At 37.3% G+C, this 20,328-nt stretch overlaps 1 protein-coding gene across 1 annotated transcript in view; it reads right to left on the bottom strand.

The window, feature by feature from the left end:
• The window catches only part of LOC115410794 (arf-GAP with dual PH domain-containing protein 1), a 78,802-nt gene that overhangs the window by 14,497 nt on the left and 43,977 nt on the right, over positions 1 to 20,328 (bottom strand). Inside the window, exons 3-6 of the mRNA XM_030122585.1 lie at positions 18,756 to 18,847; positions 15,621 to 15,703; positions 3,369 to 3,481; positions 3,102 to 3,248 (exon numbers count right to left, since the gene is read on the bottom strand). Of these exons, the coding sequence (XP_029978445.1) occupies positions 3,102 to 3,248; positions 3,369 to 3,481; positions 15,621 to 15,703; positions 18,756 to 18,847 (435 nt within the window). The remainder of the gene's footprint in view (positions 1 to 3,101; positions 3,249 to 3,368; positions 3,482 to 15,620; positions 15,704 to 18,755; positions 18,848 to 20,328) is intronic.

Genomic DNA, 20,328 nt, shown 5'->3' with positions numbered 1-20,328 from the left:
GTGGTTTTAGTGTATCCTGCAGCTCTGTCGGTGTAATACGTATGCTACACCAATATGTGGCGCTGTACACAAACACAATTTTAACCCAGTTTTCCCATTTCCACCTGGACGCAGATATTTCTTGAAACGATACGTGACTGGATGCGAGACTTTTAGTGCACCGCAAAAGAAAAATATCACGAGCATTGTCATCTGGACGTAGCAGGTAACTGGTATAACCTGGAATAATACCACAGTAAAGTATGTACAGCAGGAAAAAACAAAGTTTCAGTGAAAAAAAACAGCTTCTATAAACTAAAGTGGTCATATTTAGTGTGACCTTCCTTTCACACTTGACATGTCTTTAATCCATTTGTTCAGACAATAAAACATTTTTGGCATTCACTTTCTGATTTTTTATTCCAGGTTTCATTCAACACATGCCAGATGTTTCTAATGGTTGTTGCTGCTTCTTGTCATGGGGTCAGAGGTCACAGTAAATACTGACTTTAACCTTTACAACCCATTTAGTTCTGTTTGTTGTGTGTCTTTTAAAGCTGTGCACATATTTCCTGTGTATTCTTGTTGTATTTGAAGAAAAGAGACTAAGGGTTATATAATAAATATGTATGTTCATTTCAACACTGCAAAAACAACCAGTCTAAAGGCAGCCGAAAACCTTTGCACAGTAGTGTATATTTGGGTGACTTTTTAGGAAAATAATTGCTGGAATTCTGTAAATCACACAGACTTTTCACTTTGGAATAAATGTGATCGACTAAAGGGGTGGGGCAGTGGAGAAGTCATGTGACACCGAAACAGGAAATCACTCTCTACTGAACCATTTCATTCTTAAAGGTCTTTGACATTACCGGATTAAGTTTATTATGCCATTAACTGAAGACAAAACACAAGATTAACTGTTTGCTGCCAATCTGTACATGGAAAACATCCATTAAAAAAGTCATACAGCATTTTTCCCCTAATGATATTGTTAAATGTAATATTGTGATATTTTATGGATATCTTCCTACATCCCTAATACTAACCCACTATTACACAGAGCGTACACTGTACCCTGTACCTGGTGTTTTCAGGTACTGACTGATGGTGTGAAGTGTATGTGTGTGTGTGTGTGTGTGTGTGTGTGTGTGCCAGATGGGGCTGCTCTAAGACTACAAGGGGAGCAATACTTACCCCAAAATTTAAGCAAAAAAAAAAAAAAAATGGATAGTGTCAGGAGATTTACTCTCATGAAAGCTGTTTCCCTCATGAATACCATATTTTTTATCTGTACTTATCAGCCTTTTTGAAGTCATTTCATGTAAAGAATGGCTGTCAAATTCATTTTAGTTCAGTTCCACATTCAACTAAACTAGATCTGAAGTGGGCTGAACCAGTAAAATAATAACATAATAATATATAAATAATGTCAACTCCAAACTTTTCTCTGTATTTTAGAGCAAAAAAAAGTTAATTTACATTACGAAAAGGTTTACATCTGCAAACTATCTTTTCAAAAGATGTGAATAAGATGAACAAACTGAAAAAATAAGTGTAATTTTAACAATATTATGCCTCAGTTTATCATTTACACATGTACATTATAACTTACAGATCACAGTGGCTCTACAAATACACAAAACATTTAATAACAAGCAGAATATTGTTAAAACTGTACTCATTTATCTTAAGACATTTCTGGTTGTTCATATTTGTTCAGGTTATTCACATTTTTTGCGAAATTATACTTTGTTTTAGTGAAAATACATGAAAATATTTACATTTACAAGGAGAAACATTTGGAGTTGTCTTTATTTCTATGTTATTATGATAGTATTTGACTGATCCGACCCACCTGAGATTGAATTGGTCTGAATGTGGAACCTGAACTAAAAGGATTGTTCATATCTTAGTGTAATTTTTGCATTTCATAAATTCATCCTAAGGGCCGGACTGGACCCTTTGGCGGGCCAGATTTGGCCCCTGGGCCGCATGTTTGACACCTGTGATGTAAAGCTTGATGGTTGCAAAGGATTTCTCACACTGAAGCAGAGGCTGCTCTTGTGTCAAATCCATTGAAGCAGGAAGGTGGGAGCGTTTGAAAAAAATCTAGTCAGTCATTGGACAAAATATGTAAAATAAGTCATTTCCTGGACTCATTGCGTCAATAATAAATGGTAAATGGACTGAATTTAATATAGCACATTTTGTACACCTTAATGGTGCCCAAAGTGCTTTACAATTCCTCACATTCACCCATTCACACACACATTCATACACCAGTAGGTGGCACTAAGGATGAGTAGAGGGGGACAGGTCTTGAAAAACCCCTGAGGACCAATGACATGACAGGACTCACGGCTGTCACTTGTGATTGGATGAAACGTGGATGGGAGTTTTTGTGCCTGATAGTCCTCTTATGTGTCGTTCACCACGGCTAGATCTTCATCACTCAGCAGCATGGTCTGTTTGGAGAACTCTGCTAAGAATCACTGAACATATTCATTGAAAGGAAATTGCTGAACAACCTGAAAAAGAGTCCGTTTTGGTATGATTGGATAATTAATAATTTTGTAGAGAAGGAAAGGAGGGTGGAATTCACATACAAATGAACTGAATTGGGATTGTGGTATGAAATTATGGAATAGACCTTATGATGCATTTAAGTTATCCACTCCTTTGGTGAAGTTAAAAAAAAAAAAGAGTACGTTAAGTTTAAATTATTCAGAAATATTGAATTGAGATGGTAGATGTGTTTTTGTTGTTGACTTTTTAAAATGTTTTTATTTGTTATTATTCTGGTGTAAATGCTCGATGCTGTACACATTTAAGTTGATGTAAGCAGTGTACTAGTTGAAAAGGATAGGCAAAAAAAATAAGCTTTTGCTTCTAGCCTATTCCTTTTTTGGTTTTTATGTTTATTACAGTTGATGTACTGAGTACAATGACTGATGTAAAAACAAAATAAATTCATTCATTCATTCATTCATTCAAATCATAAGTTTGTGATTTGGTAGAATGCTACTCCTGCTTCCCCTATTCTTAAGACCACCGGCCTCCACTGGTATGTGTGTGTGTGTGTGTGTGTGTGTGTGTACTGTCAGGGTGTGACACTGCACCTTAGCATCACTGTGGTAGACAAAGATGTTCCTTGTGCTGTTGTCTTTCAAGTAGGTTATTTGTAAGCCGCAAGGATTGCCAATTTTGGCTGGTTGGAAGGTGGCGTTGAGCGTCTCAATCTTCATTATGGCCTTGGGATCTCTGGCCTTAGTGGAGGTAGAGAAACAACAAAGAACATGTGGGTACGTTTTTTTTGTGTGTTTTTATTTTTACATGACTATAATGTTGAATGCTAATGTCTGACATTTCAACACCAGTTTACTTACATCCTGCTTGTTGAAGTATTTTAGGGCTCCCTCCCTCTCGGATATGATGAACTTTCGGCTGAGGAACTGACCGTTGTCTCTTCCTCGTTTCCATAGAAACCCCTCTCGGTATCCTGGGAGGAGGAGAAAGGCAAAAAAAAAGTATGTGTGTGTGTGAGTGTGATGGGAGAGGTGGTACAGTATAAAAACCCAACAATCCATCAGAGGAGATAGGTGATGTGTATTTAATGTGTAACTGTAACGGTGATATGTTGTACTAACCGGTCGGTGGAAGGTGATACTTCAGTTAAACACAAATCAAAGATCGTTTGAAATCTCATTTGGAGAAAGAGGAGGAAGAGGAGGAGGAGAGGGCGAGTGAAAACAGAACAGAGAAGAATCAAACAGACGAGAGGAAAGAATTCAGAAGGAGATGCAGCATGAGGCAGCATTTGGACATTTTATTGTCTTTGCACCAAAGAACGTCTTTCATGTTAATCATACACCGTTCTATTTATAGCCTGTCAAATTCTTCTTCTTCTGGCTATTTTGGGTAAAATGCTCTGCCTACACTGCACCCTGTTCCCTCTTTTCTCTTCTATTTCTATCACACTGTCAAGTATTTTCTCTCTAATCTGGATCTATTTCTGTGACTGGAGTGGAAAGGAAGACATCTACAGCAGAAATAGGAGCCATTCAAAAGAAGTGACTCATTGCATTTAATTTTATTTATTTATTTTTTTAACGGGGAATTTTGCTAGGGTCAGCACAACCGGGGAAGGCAATTTTTGCCGCTAACTTGATGGTGTCATCTAAAGTGATTTGGAACAGGCAGTAAGTATGGACTGAAGCAAGTATAAGGTAGATGAGCAGCTAATGTGTCCAGAATGGTTACGCAGCGAAGGACAGAGAGAAGGAAATAAGGCATTTGAAAACTATTATCAAGGGTCAAAGAAAACAAAACAAGTGTACAATATTAAGATCCACATACGGCCAAAAACTACAAATAACTGATTTATGACTATGTTAAATCCAAAAACATTGTTTTAAAACTAACTTAAAAAAAAAAAAACAACTTGCACATGTTGCTGTAATTAACCACAATTAATTGAATTAATTTAGGAACAGTCAATATTTACATGCAAAAATTGCAGCATTTATGACAAATCAATACTAGTTATATTTGTGCCGGTGTCAGATAGAAAAGTGACCCCCATGGAAAAGTGACCCGCGGGTCAGTTTTCTATAATAGAATTCTGACCCCCCCTTATTGAAAAGTGAACCACTCCCAATAAATCACCAAATCTGTTTCAAAAAAAAAAAAAAAAAGGTGTATATATAAACCCAAAATATGTTATGAAAAGCACAAAAATTCATTAACAATCATGCATTGCACAAATGTACAAGCACACGATATTCCAAATCTATCTGTGAATCTGTGATTAACACCTGTTATTTACTGAAAAGAACTGTTACTGATTCAAATCCCACCTTTACTGCAATCTGTTTTCATCCATTCAGTGTTACATAGTTTTTGTTACAAATATTACTAAATTTATATATATATATATATATATATATATATATATATATATATATATATATATATATATATATATATTAGAAAATACAAGCTATTGGACATCTATATTTACTACATTTTCAACAATTTATGACATTAATTTTCCACCTTCAGCCCTGACAGCACTTTTTGGAATGATTCCCCCAAACATTTATATTTCTAAATATTATTTAAATGCTGTTGCATTTGCTTCTCTACTTGCACAGCGTCTTATACTTTTGAGGTGGAAACAGGAAACCCCTCCCACACATGATCAGTGGATCGCAGAGATTATGAGGTTTTTACAATTGGAGAAGATGAGATGTACGTTAGCAGGATCAGCTGCAAAGTCCTATAAAGCATGGCAGCCTTTTGTAAAATTCACAGAAACTTATATCATGACTTTAACACCAAATCACCACTCATCACCTGGATAACTGTAGATATGGTACATATTTTATTTCTGTCTTTTTTTTTTAATATATGTGTAATCGTTATCTATTTTATTTTATGTATTTGTTTTTGCTTTTACTATGTTTTCACATCTAGACTTTGTATGAATGCTATATGCCTCCTCTTCATAATCCTGGTGTTTTCTGGTAAATATATTTACATGTTTATATTTATATTTAAGTTAGGGGTGGGGACTTGTGTTCAAAAACACAGTAGAAATGTAAAGATTGTATGATACATCCTTTTTCTGCTGTTGAAAATTCACAAATTAAATTTAAAAAAAAAGAAAAAAAAGAAAAAAAAAGAAAATACAGAAAACCTATCTTTTTTTGACCATTTTCTTTTTTTTTTATAATTTAGGGTAGATTTCATGTCCATGATGTCCAGCAACTCTAAAATGAACACAGATTATTTATTTCAATGGCTATAGGAATGAATTAATTTAGTAGTTTCTGATGAAAAATTTATTTATTTTTATTTATTTATTTATTTTTTTAATCTTTTTTTTTTTCTGATGAAAAATTTTAATTATACACATATATTTAAGCTTATTATGATATAGAAATGTGCACATTTTTTATCAACATACAGTACAAATTCATATAAGGGGTCAAACTTCTATGATGTGGGTCAGTTTTCCAGACTAGAAACTCAAGCCGGGGCTCAGATTCCCATGGGGTCAGAATTCTATGTGTGGAGTCTGCATGTTCTACCCCTGTTCTCATGGGTTCTGTCTCCTCCCACTGGCCAAAGACATGCACTTTAATGGGTTAATAGGTCAATCTGAATCACCAGTAGATGTGAAAGTGAGAGTGAATGAATAAAGTAAAAAAATAAATAAATAAATAAATAAAGCTTCTGAAAGTAAACAAGCAGGAAAAGACTAAAAGGAAGTTAACTATTAAGGGCATTTCCGAGTCCAAGGGTGTGCAGAGAAGCAGAGCGTCTGCATATGATGATACCTACTATAGTTGTGTATTGGCAAAACTCTGGGAATTTGATGCACATTACAGGGGTTACAATTTCACATATTGTGATAATATTATGATTTTTTTAATCTAATATAAGACAACTCTTATCGTATAACACTGCACCATATGGATTATTAATGTAGTAATGTCACAAAGAAGCGACTCAATAGAAGTAAATAAATGTTTTAAATCGTTGCTGTTCCCTTGTATCCAGGATGTACCCCACCTTCACCTGAGGCTCCTGCACCTCTGGGACCCTCACAAGGATTATGGTTCAGTTCAGACCATGAATAAATGACAATATGCAGATGAATTACACACTATTCATTATTATTTTCCTGTACATACAGCTGAAGTGTTTCCAATAATTACTAGGCCTGTAACGGTACACAAAATTTTCGGTTTGGTACGTTTTCGGTTTTGAAAGCCACAGTTCGTTTTTTTCGGTTCGGTACAGGAAGAAAGAAAACCCCTCAAAATGTCTTTAATACATTTATGAATTTTTGAAAAATTTTCCCCCAATTTTTTGAAAAATTTGAATATAGAAAAACAGGAATATAATTCTGCTGCTATAAATCAAATAGAACATAAAATAAATTATTAATATTACTAAATGTATTTTAAACATTAGTATTGCACTTTTCCCTGAAAGGTAGTTTTGAACAAACAACAAAAATGTAATCCCAGTTCTGTCAGTTCACATTCTGCATAAAAATACCAGAAAAATTCCACATGAAGTGCAACATTAACAAGACGACAAACTGGTATTCTGTTGAAACAAACTGAAGAGAAACACTGACAACAAAAAATTAACCAAATTATTTATTTTAGGACAGAGAACAAACTGTTTAGGACACTTTGTGTACGTGCGCGCGCACGTGCAGGGTGCGATTTGTCGGGGGGATTTGTTGTTTTGTTTTGGTTGGAGCCGGGGGGTGAGGGGGTCCATAACTAATGTAACAAACGCTGGCGTGAAATGAAAGTGAAACTTTATATACTTTCAACGTCCAACTACGGGTTCTATTCCTGTTATACAGCGTGTGTGTGAGAGAGAGACAGACAGACAGAGCTAGTGTCAGTGTTTTAGAACTACCGTAGTTCCTAGGGGCCAAACAACGTCTGTCTTATTAATGTCTCTTTCCTGGTTGTTGTCTTTCACTGGGACCTGAACTGATCCAAACTGGACTGGACTGATGGTGGAGGGTCTGCAGTCTCTTCCTTCCAGGTTCACATCATATTTGTTGTTTTTTTAACCTTATATCAGCTGTTATTTCATATTTCGGGTCAATGTGCGCGTCCTTCAATATGTCCATGTGGAACTTGCGTGGATTTAAAGTTCCGCATCAAACAACGTCTTTCGTTCCTTTTTCTTTTTCTCATCATACTGTGCCGTTTGGGTACAGCTGTGTACCGAACCGAACAGGTGTGTACCGAAACGGTTCGGTACGTGTACCGTTACAGGCCTATTAATTACCTAGACTCTTGCAGACTAATGTGTCCAAAGTTTTACAATGAATCAAAAACATTTGCATACTAGCATAACTCAGCAGGACTCGTAGATAACAGACTTACATGTTACCTACAATCTCCAAGTTTATGCAGATTAAACCCAGAGCGTTCAATACGACACAAGCTAAAGAACTGCTCCAGACAGAAGTTAACTCATTACACCTGTGCTCTGTGCTAATCACAGTAATACTACAGACCCAACACTCTCTAAAATACCATAATTAGAAATAATTAATGTTATTTAAAATACATTTTACACAGACATGACAAGTTAAGATTGATCACAAGGATCACAAACTCCTGTTAAAGAGCTGATCCGATTTTCACAACAGTCCACCGAGGCCTGGAGTGAGTGCAGTTCAATGAATCTTTCTCGACATACAAACAACTGTGTCCTCCTTTAGATAAACAGTGAATTTCTTTACGTCATCAGTTACCAACCAACAGTTCATCATGTGACCATCATCAGTGCTTTGTTATGTTATTATCACATAAGCAACAAGTTCAACAGGGACTGAAGAAAATGAACAAAAGAGGGAATCAGAGAAATTATGTTTTCAATTTCTTCATTATGAGTTAAAAACAAAACAAAACATATCAACACATTTATACAAACCTGGAAGTAACACTGTTCAGCCAAAGTCACCTGATCCTTTGGTTAATTTTGGAAATTCCATTAATTATTTTTAACTTAACTATAAAACAAGTGGTGCCAGGCACAACAACACGTATTGTATCTTATTTTGGCATCAGTCCAGCTGATGTCATCATATCTATGCATGTGCTGATGTCAGCATAGACATGGACAGCATAGACAAACTTCAGCCATTATGAGTAAATGGGGGAAAAAAAGATTCATTTAAAAAAAAAAAAGTGAACTTTGACCCACTTTTCCCAAGATGTGATCACATCTATTGTGGGTCACTGGCAATCTATAAACCCAATCTGGTATGAATTCAACCAATAGTTTTTATTTTTTTTGCTAAAGTGTTGAACAAACAAACAAACAAACAGAACCAAAAACAGTACCCCTTGCTTCCCCTTTGGGGGGGGGTAATGAATTGACAATTCTGACAGAAGTCAATAAAACATTAAAAAGCCTATTGTTACTTTAGTCGCCACAAACTGCTTGAGACCCATATGCGGCTAACAGTGACATAGTGGGAAAAGTAGCCCGTAGTGTGATTATCAGCGCTCTTCTGCTGAAAGCAGCTGTAAACACAACAGTGAAATGGTGGGCCATTAACAAAACCATGAACTAAAGGACACAGAAAAGTGCCACACTAGGCCATTTTCTGCAGGTTTGTTACTGCTGCCGGCACTGTTCACTAGACACTTTAACATATAGTGTCCATTTAAAAACACTGAGGCCTGCAGCTTTAAGTACAGAGTCTTTTACTGAGGCAGGGATAGTTCCCATGCATGTGTGTTTTCACTGACGCCTCATATCGCTGCATATTTTGGGGTTCATTTTCATTTTTACCCACAGTTGTTTGGTATTTCTTTTCTTCATTTTCTTTATTTTGCAGCTCTTTGCTGTCGGTGACGTCTCTGTTTTTCTCAAACACAGGCTCTTGTGACTTTCTGACATGAGACTTTCACCTCCCATTACCTCATCGATCAATAGCCCTCCTTGGCCCCACCCCCACCTTCTTCCATGACTCTTCCTCTCCTCTGTCTTCTTCTTCTTCTTCCCCCCTATCCTTTGCATACCAAATCAATGTGAACACTGACCACAGTGGAGGCCAACACACCCATGTACAAACACACACACACACACACACACACACACACGCACACACACACACATGCGCGCGCACACACACACACACACACTTATACACAATGTCGGTCACATAAAGTAATAAAGAAGTAATGAATGCACAAATAGAGATGCAAGAGTGACTCAGTGTGTGTGTGTGTGTGTGTGTGTGTGTGTGTGTATGTGTGCTCGTGTGTGTATGAGTGTGTGTGTGTGTGTGTGGGGGGGGGGGTATGTGTGTGTGTTTCTCAGCTGTAACAATAAACGGATGAGGTCACTGCAAGCCAATGAGAAAGCTCCATTTTCAGCAAGACATGAAATGTATACTAGTAGACACACACACACACACACACACACACACACACACACACACACACACACACACATATCTTGTTAGCCTCATAGTATAATAGACAAAAGTATGTGGACACGTTGAATTCAGGTGTTTCTTTTCTAACAGGGGTCTGGGATACAAAACAATGATGACAAATGTCATAATATAGTTTTATATTGGGATAAATATCATATTGATTATTAATATTGATGCTTCTATGTCATATCATGATGAACTGGACATCTTACAGCTGTCGATATAATGTATCCCAATATCTATGTCCATATAGTTTATAAATATCTATATTTCCTCAAGGTTTAATGGGAGATTTTTATTCTTCAGTGAGATGTAAAGAAAGTAGATGGTTAGTTGTGGTAGAAAATTATTATTTTAGAAATTTAGAGGTAGAACCTTAAAATCATAGTCATGGATTTAAAAAAATCAACACTGAGTGAAATGACGTCAAAACCATCTCTGAGGCGTTTTGGAAGCAAAGATAACAATTTAAACCAAACTAACCAATGCAATGATATTTATCCCAGTATAAAACTATATTCTGACATTAGTCATCATTGTTTTGTATCCCAGACCCCTGTTAGAAAAGAAACACCTGAATTTAACGTGTCCACATACTTTTGTCTATTATACTATGAGGCTAACAAGGTGTGTGTGTGAGTGTGTGTGTGTGTGTGTGTCCACATACTTTTGGACATTTGTGTATGAGTTAGGCAGTTATGCTAGGAGGCTAACGATATGGTAAACCCACCCTCCACACACACAAATGCACTCACACAGCTTTAATGACTTTATTATCTAACAGTGTCACTATTTAGATATAATGTCTCTGAAAACATACAGGTCCACTTATGAGGAGGGGGCTGTAAATGAATGCTTGTGAGTTGTCACTGGCTCTTTCAGGGTAATTGACTTTCCCGCATCCATCGGGAAATGTTCATCCAAGGAGTTTTCAAGGTTCTGCTTGTCAAGGGTAAACAACACGACTCTGACACGACAACACACAAGTCACTTTAGCTGCTTTTGTTTTTGTGCAAATGGAAAATGTGCATATACCTGTGTGCATTTCCACTATTTGACAGCCACTATTACAGTCTGTCCATGACATGAAGACACATGGTGAAAACGGCTGCTTGCAATATTAGAAACGCATAATAGCACTTGACAAAAAGGTGAAACCATCTTGACATCCTTCTATTCTCAACACTTTATACTACACTCTCTTTAAGGGATAACTACTCCACTGCCTCCACTGCCGACCAAAAGCATCTACTGATGTAAGATATTTAATAACTGTTAAAACAATAATCCTATCAATCTGTGTAAATGATTGGTACAAAATACAGTTTGTCGTCTTTTCATGGTCATCAGACATGACCCATTTGAGTGTTCAGAGGCTCAGTAGTGAACATGGAAATGCCGTCAACTTCTACAACATTGATTCACCAGTAAAACCCATGCAGTTGGATCAATGACAGTGGATGGAAACACTGGGTTTAAATTCAGTTAATGAGAGATTTTACTGAAAAAGTCCATTTTTCTTCAGTTTTCTCTGTTTTGATATAATAAATAACAAGTGTTCAGAGAACGCAAACCTCCGCCAAGCACCCCAAACGGTGTGCATGTGTGGATCGACTATTTCTTCAGGCATGTGTATGTCAAATATTAAATTCCAATCGATATTTGTTGAGTTATAATGAAAAATGTGTGGTAAAAGGGATATTCAATGTTAAATGTAAATGTCCACAGAGTCCACATTCCACAGTGGATGTGGACAATTTTGTGCCAGATACAAGATATTGTTATAAGCTACGGGTGGATCAAATTGGAGGCTAATCGGAGTCGTTGTGAATTTTTGATGAATTTTTTTTGAAAATTGCTCAGTGATGACAGATAGGAAAATTGTAGATGTTGTGACCTTGCTGTGACCTTGAACTTTGGCCTACTGGGACCAAAAGTTAATGGGTTGGTCCCAGGGCCCAGGCCTATCTGTGGGTAACATTTGGGAAAGATGGTTGGAATAGTTTTCCCTAAAGTTGCTAACAAACAAACAAACAAACAAACAAACAAACAAACAAACAAACAAACAAACACACAAAGCAAGTGATCACAATACCTATAGATAGTAGATAGTATAGATCTGTGTATGAATATGTATTTACATGTATGTGTTATTGTGTTATGTGTTTATGTAAATCATATTATATTTGTTCATAATAATATAAAGCCAGAAACCTAATTATTTAATAGTAAGTATTTAGTCATATTATGGCATATAGTATAGATACGATTAGACTAGGAAGGTTATTATTGTTATTAATTATATAAGGAGAAGGGGTGGGAGTTTATAAGTTGTACTTCTTCTCACTCCTTTTCGAATATGTATTATATGTCTTATGTTTAAGTGTTTTGTTTATTCATTTTCTTCTGTTTGACATTCATATTCGAAATAAATACATCAATCAATCAATCAATTAATCACAAATGTAGTTTACCACCACCAGAGTATCAATGTGAGAGGGAATGCATAATGGATCAATACTGTAAAGTGCTTTGGGTGCCTTGAAAAGCACTATAGAACTCAAATCCATTATTATTAATACAATAAACTTGAAGTTTTCATGAACATCTAGATTAAATATGGGGAAATACATGATTCACAGTGAAAAATGCAAAACATATAGGATAATGTTGTCACAGAAAATTTAATCAGGAGCTGCCACAAAAGTAGTACTGGGTCTTTATGGGTTAAGAAGCAGGTTTAGTTTTAAACGTAAAGCACAGTGTTTCAGCTCTAAGTGCAAAGTGAATTGAATGAAAAGCTGAGAAAACTCAAACTGCACACGTTTTACTGGTCTTCACTCTTCAGGGTCAAGTTCAGAGAAGAAACCCTCAACTTTTTGGAGCCAGCTATAGTTAAAACCCTGATGGCATTTTCAGTGTTACATGAATTTCTGCCTTTTGTGACTGCAGTTATGGCTGAAGTGTTCACTTGTAAAGTATAGAAATATAATTTTACTGGTATAGAAAGGAGGCTTTTGAATACTGAGCCCTTTATTTCAAGAACGTCAACCTTCAGTGCTGTGTCAGTAGACTGTAGGTGTCTTTTTGAGCATAAAATACCCTGTTTAAATGAAAGTGGGAGACTATACATATGCATTCGTGTTTCATGAACTAAGACTGTGTTACAATTCACACCTAATACACCTTGAACTGTTTTGTGCAGACTCACTGTACTAATCCTCAGGTGTATTATATCAGATTTCATTCAACACAAGTGAAGCATTTTTTATTGTGTTGAACATTATTTGTCATATGAACCCAGGTCAGACTATATATTGATGTTGTTACTTGTTACTATACTTATTACTTAATTAAAGAGCTGGTAAATAAATATCCATATAATTCGCAACCATGCAAACACAAACAAGCTAAATGTGCCTGAGGAGTTTTAAACTGTACTGTATTTTAAAAGAAGATGGTGCATGTCCTATTATGCACATTGATGCTTTCTAAAAAAAAATAAAAAGAAAAAAGAAAAAAAAAAAAAACAGCCTAAAACCTCCTCTGTGAAATTGAGGACATTTCTCAAAAGATTTTTGTTTCCATAAACATTTTTAAAATTTTAACTTGTAATTGTGCATAAAATAATTTATAGAAAGTGAGATTGCCTGGTTGGCAAATTGATGAGATTTGCCAGATTTACTTTTCAATAATCCATCAATGCAAAAATAAATAGTCCCAGTGAAATCACGACCAAAATTTTACACTGGGTGCTTCTATGAAACTGGTACAAAATTCAAACCAGATGTAGACTAACGTTATGAAGCCATTTTGGAAACACTTTGGGTCTATTTTAAAAATAGATATTTACTAAGATAAAAGAGAAACTATTTTTCAGATTACGAACATTTTTATATTATTTTACATTATATTTAATACAAAAATCCACATGTAACACGGTCAAAAGGACACAAAAATTACATGCTATTTTATGAAGATCACTTTATTGTCTCATAAGTGCATTTTGGGAATTGAACTAATTATGCAAGGCAGAGTGTTTCACAAAAATGGCCGCTGTTACAAAATCATTCACTATTTATATGTGTTTAAATGGGCAGGTTCTGCATGTAATGCAAGTGGACACGATGGGTTACATACAAAACCCGGAACAAGACTGAGACTGATGAAAAACCCACATGTCTGGAATAGGAAAACCACTAGGGCCATCAAATTGAACAAAGTGTCTTTATTTATTCTATATAAGACCATTTCAAGCCATGTTTTCCAGATCAAATGCACTGACATCTAGGTAGCTTTTCATGTCTCAATTTTGGTCCTATTTTTGGCCCCAATATTTTATTAAAAATTCATTAATTTTGGGATGGCTCAGAGCAAGAGTATAATTTTTTTTGCATTTATCTGAGGTCATCATTAGGTACATCCTGTGGGGAAATATGTCTAAATTTCTCTTTTATTATTGGGTCTAAAAATCTGGAAAAGTGCCAGATACCAAAATGTACCCAGAAGCACCCAACTGCAATATCTGTCTAAATATTCACAACATGACTGTTTTTTGTATGTTGTTCAGCCTTTGTTTTGTAACTGCCTGGCTGATATTGTTCAGAGAGAATCAGTTTGACTGATTTGATTTGTTTGTTTATTTCGAGCATTCATGGAATACATGCAAATTCAAAAAAAAAAAAAAAAAAAAAATCATTCATTTATACTCGAAAAGGAGTGGGAAGAAGAAAAACTTATTTAATCCCACTTCCATTCTCATCTTCAAGTAACTTAACACAATAACTTTTAAATACTCACTCCTGTCCTTTAACTTCAAGTCAGAATAATGAACAAAATAGAACAAAATAGGCCTAAACCAAATTACAATAAATTCATTTGACAGTATTTACATTGCATAACCAAAATGTGTGTAAAAAAAACAAAAAAAACAAAGTACATTTCTGGTGGTGTTACCACACGTAACAGTTAACCGTCAACTTACATGATAATAATTACATACCAACAATGGTAAAAACAAAAAACTGCAATACCACAAGTGGTAAAGAACAGCAATAATTACAGACCAACAATGGTAAGTTTGACCTCAGTCAGTAGGTTACACTCGGTGGGTATAATTAACTGATCTTTAAATGTACTGACTATACGGAGAATTGCTCGGACTGATTCAGATGTCTGACTTGAATTTCAAATATTTATCTTGACAAATCATTTTTTTTGATTTCTTTCATTATTGAGACTTAATCTTGTTACGATTATTTGTCTTGTTCCAAGAATTGTCATCTTGAGCTACCCAATTTAGTTTAAAAAAATCTTACTATGAGGACTTGCAACAAGTAGGCTATATTTTACTTTGAATAAGAATTTTAGCAGTCTGTAATCCTTAGATAATATTGCCTTACTTTAAGAAAACTTGATAAGTGCATCTACTAGAAATGAGACATTTTAACCCAACAGTGACTCTAATTTTCTTGTTTTTGTATAGGCCTCTTTTGCAGTGTAATTAGACTGCTGTGTCACTAAAAATGTGCTAAATGCAAGTATGTAACTGACATGGCACAGAAAAGCAGCCTGTGCTGATCCAAACTGTGTAATGAACTGGGGGGGTGCATCATTAATTAGTTTAATGGTCCAAACGTGTCCTCACCTGCAGAGTAAGGCTCCTGTTTCTCGATGAACTCAAACTCGTTTCTCTCGTACTTGGCTCGGATCCACTGCTCTCTCAGCAGCCTGAAAGCATGACAGAAAATACAAAGAATGAGCCTTCATCACCCTTTACTCACTCAGCAACTGCACCTAAAACTGCAGTTTTTCACTCACTGAATACTACAACATGACAATGTGTACACTCTGCCAGGGACAATCTCCCATCTTCTGTTCTAAAAGATCTCAGTTTTAAATCGTCTTCCTCGGTAACCCATCACCATGCCAACCGCCTCTCTCATCCGGTTCCTTTCTGCACCTCTCCCAACCTTTCAGCCTCTCCTCCAGACTCCACACAGCTTTCATCCTCTCTTACTCAACACATTTCTCCTTTTATTTGCATCAGAAATAAAACAAACAGCATCTAAGAAAAAAAAAGCTGCAGAGACGCTGGGTCTTAAACACTCAACTCTTGGGTTTAACAGAAAAATGTGTGAACACAAACACACACTGTGGTACAGACACACAGGTTTAATGTTTCTGTATATTTTCAATTTGTGTTACAGGAAGGAAGACACAGAAGATGGAAAGACAAGTCTAGAATGTCCAAGAGATGGACTGTATTGAATCAATGAATCAAAGATAGAGAACAACTAAAAATGCTCAAGGGTATAAGTTAATACTTGGACAGTAAATAAAACAATGATCATTTTACAAACACAAAGAGGAAGGTGTGTTTAGTTGATAAAGTCAAATGTGTTAAACTGTGAAGTACAAGTTATAGCTGAATTTACACTGAACCAATGGACACAGTGGTGTTGCATTATTTTAACTCTTATTAGCAGAGTGCTAGTGCTTTTGCATTCGGTGTCTTCTCTTACATTCATTTACTGATAGTGCAGGCAGAGAGTTGTGTCCCATGTCACTAAATAACAGCAAAAATAGCTGTAAAGTGTTTATATTAGCAGTAATGTAAATCATTATGCATGATGTGCATTTGGCTCAGCAGTTTCCCTTAGCTTTACAACTGAAGCTTTTTTTCACTAGGGAACTTGTTTGGGGTTTTATGACTGGAAATTCTGAAATAAGTATCCTAATAATAAACCTTTCACATTTCACATTTCTTCTAAATACAGATACAGATGCAGATGAAGTTTGAAAGGAAAATTAAATGAAATGAAAATACCCCACACTCTGTGTCTTTGCCACATAGCACATTTCAATGTCTCAAGATGTTGCTGACCTAACTACTTTTGGCTAATATTACGAGAAATAAATATGCGCATATTCCACATAAAAAAGACTGCGACACAAATAGAACCAAGGTCTGCTTCAGTGTATTACCAAACAAGGGGAATCAGCATAAATTAACTGTTAGTAAGACTAAGTTCAGACAGCAGGTCTTTATGCACAATTTGGATTTTTTTGGTGAAATCTGATTTTGTGTGTGTGCTTTTTCATATTCCATATTAAATGCAACTTCTGTCAGTTTTCAGTATGAACTGAATGTGGCCCTGAAGTGACCCGCATGAGCAAAAGAGGTCCTGATGAAATATGTGACCACGCAGGCATGCACTGTCTTTACGGAACTAAATATATTTTTCCCGCTGTTCCTCCTCCTGTGATGTAAAGGTCGGATAAATGTGACCTGGCCGTTCAGACTGAAGTCACATTGCAAAATATCAGATACGTATCGGATTTAGGACCACATATCAAAGCGGCCTGAGTCAGATTTGAATAAATCGGATTAGTGCTGTTCAAACTGTCTTTAACAGATCAGATACAGGTCACATACGGGCACAAAAATCTGATTTGTGCCACATTTGCCTGTAGTCTGAACATAGCCTAAGTAAATAAGTTTATCTGGTTATCATGTGTTTTCAACATACTGATACACATACATAAAGCTATATGCACTGTATATAAGATGTAGACAAATGTACCATGATGTCAACCATTGTTTTTTTAACTGAAGTTTTGACATCAGTACTTTGGGTTTTGGCTGTTAGCTCTAAATTAAATGAATGAGACCAAAATGACTCTTGGTAAAGAGATAGTCATAGTATTTTTTTAGAGAGAAGTTCAGTGTAAGTCAATGGAAGGCAGGAGTTTTGAAGTCGACACCTAGTGGTCATCAGCAGTACTACAAATTGAAGATAGTTCTGTGTTGGGTTCCCTTTGGAGCCAAGGTCTCCTTTGCTTCTTGGTCCATTCATACATAAATATAGTCAGGCTGTTGTACAAATGACACTGTCACTAAACTGGGTGTTTGTATGTGTGTTCAATCTAAATCACCCATAGGTGTGAATGTGACAGTGAATGGCTGTTGGTCTGCATATGTCAGCCCAGTGATGACCCTGCCTTCACCCACTGGTGGCCAGGATAGGCTCCAGCACACCCACCCTCCTCCTGAGGACTAAGAGTTTTGGAAAATGAATGAATGAACTGTCACTAAACTGACTGCCTTAAACAAAGATCTGCGCATGGAATCTATACAGAGGCCAAGTAAGTTCCGTCCATCCATCCATCCATCCATCCATCCATCCATCCATTTTCTACCACTTACCTGGGGCCAGGTCACGGGGGCAACAGTCTATGTAAGTTAAACTGTAGCTAAGTAAGCCAAGATAATTTATTCATTCATTCATTTTCTGAACCCACTTTATCCTCACTAGGGTCACGGGGGTCTCTTGGAGCCCATCCCAGCTACATAGGGGCGAAGGCGGGGTACACCCTGGACAATTCGCCAGTTCATCACAGGGCTGAACATATAGAGACAAACAGTCACTCTCACATTCACACCTATGGGCAATTTACATTAACCAATTAACCTATTAGTGCATGTGTTTGGATGGTGGGAGGAAGCCGGAGTACCCGGAGAGAACCCACGCAGACACGGGGAGAACATGCAAACTCCACACAGAAAGGTCGACTGGTGTTGGAATCGAACCCAGGACCTTCTGTCTGTGAGGCACGAGTGCTAACCACTGCACCACCGTGTCGCCCCAAGATAATTTACACACAACTAAAGTGTATTATACATACAGACACAAAAAAAGACAAGAATACAATTTGCTTGATGAAAACTATATAAAAGTTTTGTTACATATAACACAAGGCTTCACTTTTCCTTACTTACTTGCAGTCAGTGTGTGTTGGTCTATAGTAGAAAGCGGGTACTTTCTGTTCATATTTGGCCTTGGCTGCACTGTTTCCCATAGCAGCCATCAACTGAAAGAGACACAAGATAACAACAAAATGTCATTTAAACACAGGTGTCGGTCCAACATTAACTTTATTGAAAGTTTGACATTAATGCTTTTAAAATGACCAGGACAGAGAAGTATGTCAGACAAAAAGAGTGTTTTAGCAGGTTTGAAGTCTCCTTAGACCTGCACATGAGGGGACAGGAAACAGAGTTAAAACTTAGAAAAGCTCAAATACAACTGAAGTTCCATTTGTCAATGAGGGCTGGGCTTTCCTATGGGATTATCCACGGAAATGGCCTCGCAGCATCGCGACGCGTCTGCCTTTTGCCCTCGTTCCCTCCACCATGTGTTTCATCCAGGGATAATCCCTGAGCTGAATCCAGAAAGCGGAATGCCTCAGTGCACCTCTTTTTTCCCTCTGAGGGGATGTGGAAGGATGCACCATGGGATTTTATTTGGAAGAACAAAAGCCAGCACGAAATTAAAGCCATACCTACCGATGTGGCATTTCTCACAGCACTTAGTAAAAGTCTGAACATGAACAACCCGCCTCCCTCCAAAGCCCCGCCCGCTACCCCCTGCCTGAGCAACACAGTCTCATCCCAAGTCGTCAGAAATCGACGCATGGTCAGTCCCGTAGCGGCACTGTTTGACGCAGGGGGTATCCCTTCTGTGTCAAAATCCGACGTGGAGGGCGGTCTGATAGAACTGCATGTAAATCCCTCAGCGTCGTTGAGCTCTGACACTCCCTTCTCTCACCTGATGCATGTGGTGGAAGCGGAGGTGGAGGTCTGGTCCGCTTTGGCGTGTCCGCGGACCCCTCCCTCAGTAATCAGATACATCATCCACCTGCCGCGGCTCCTGTTCCGTCAGTAGACCCTGAATTTAAGGGTCTGGTCTGTGCAGCGCTGGGTCAGTGTTTTCAGCTGATGAGGTGTCCAGGCGATCGGCATGTGCACTGTGAATGCACGGCCTCCGCGAATTTTCCGTGGACATTTGAAATTTCACAGTCCATACATTTATCATCCTACATGTGTGACACCAAGTACAAGTACACTATATTGCCAAAAGTCTTGTCTCCTCCATCCCAATCCTCAGACTCAGCTGTTCCAGTCCCTTCCATGTCCACAGGTGGATTAAATCCAGCCCTAGGCATGCAGACTGCTTTTACAAACATTTGTGACAGAATGGGTCTCTCTCAGGAGCTCAGTGAATTCCAGCGTGGAACTGTGATAGGATGCCACCTGTGACACAAATCCAGTGGTGAAATTTCCTGGCTCCTAAATATTCCACAGTCAGCTGTCAGATGGATTATAAGAAAGTGGAAGTGTTTGGGAACGACAGCAACTCAGCCACGAAGTGGTAGACCACGTAAACTGACGGAGCGGGGTCAGCGGATGCTGAAGCGCAGAGTGCGAAGAGGTGGACAACTTTCTGCAGAGTCAGTGGCTACAGACCTCCAAACTTCCTGTGGCCTTCAGATTAGCTCCAGAACAGTGCGCA

This window comes from Sphaeramia orbicularis, chromosome 19, assembly GCF_902148855.1.
Source record: "Sphaeramia orbicularis chromosome 19, fSphaOr1.1, whole genome shotgun sequence".
NCBI lineage: Eukaryota > Metazoa > Chordata > Actinopteri > Kurtiformes > Apogonidae > Sphaeramia > Sphaeramia orbicularis.
This window is presented reverse-complemented; position numbering and strand designations above follow the sequence as displayed.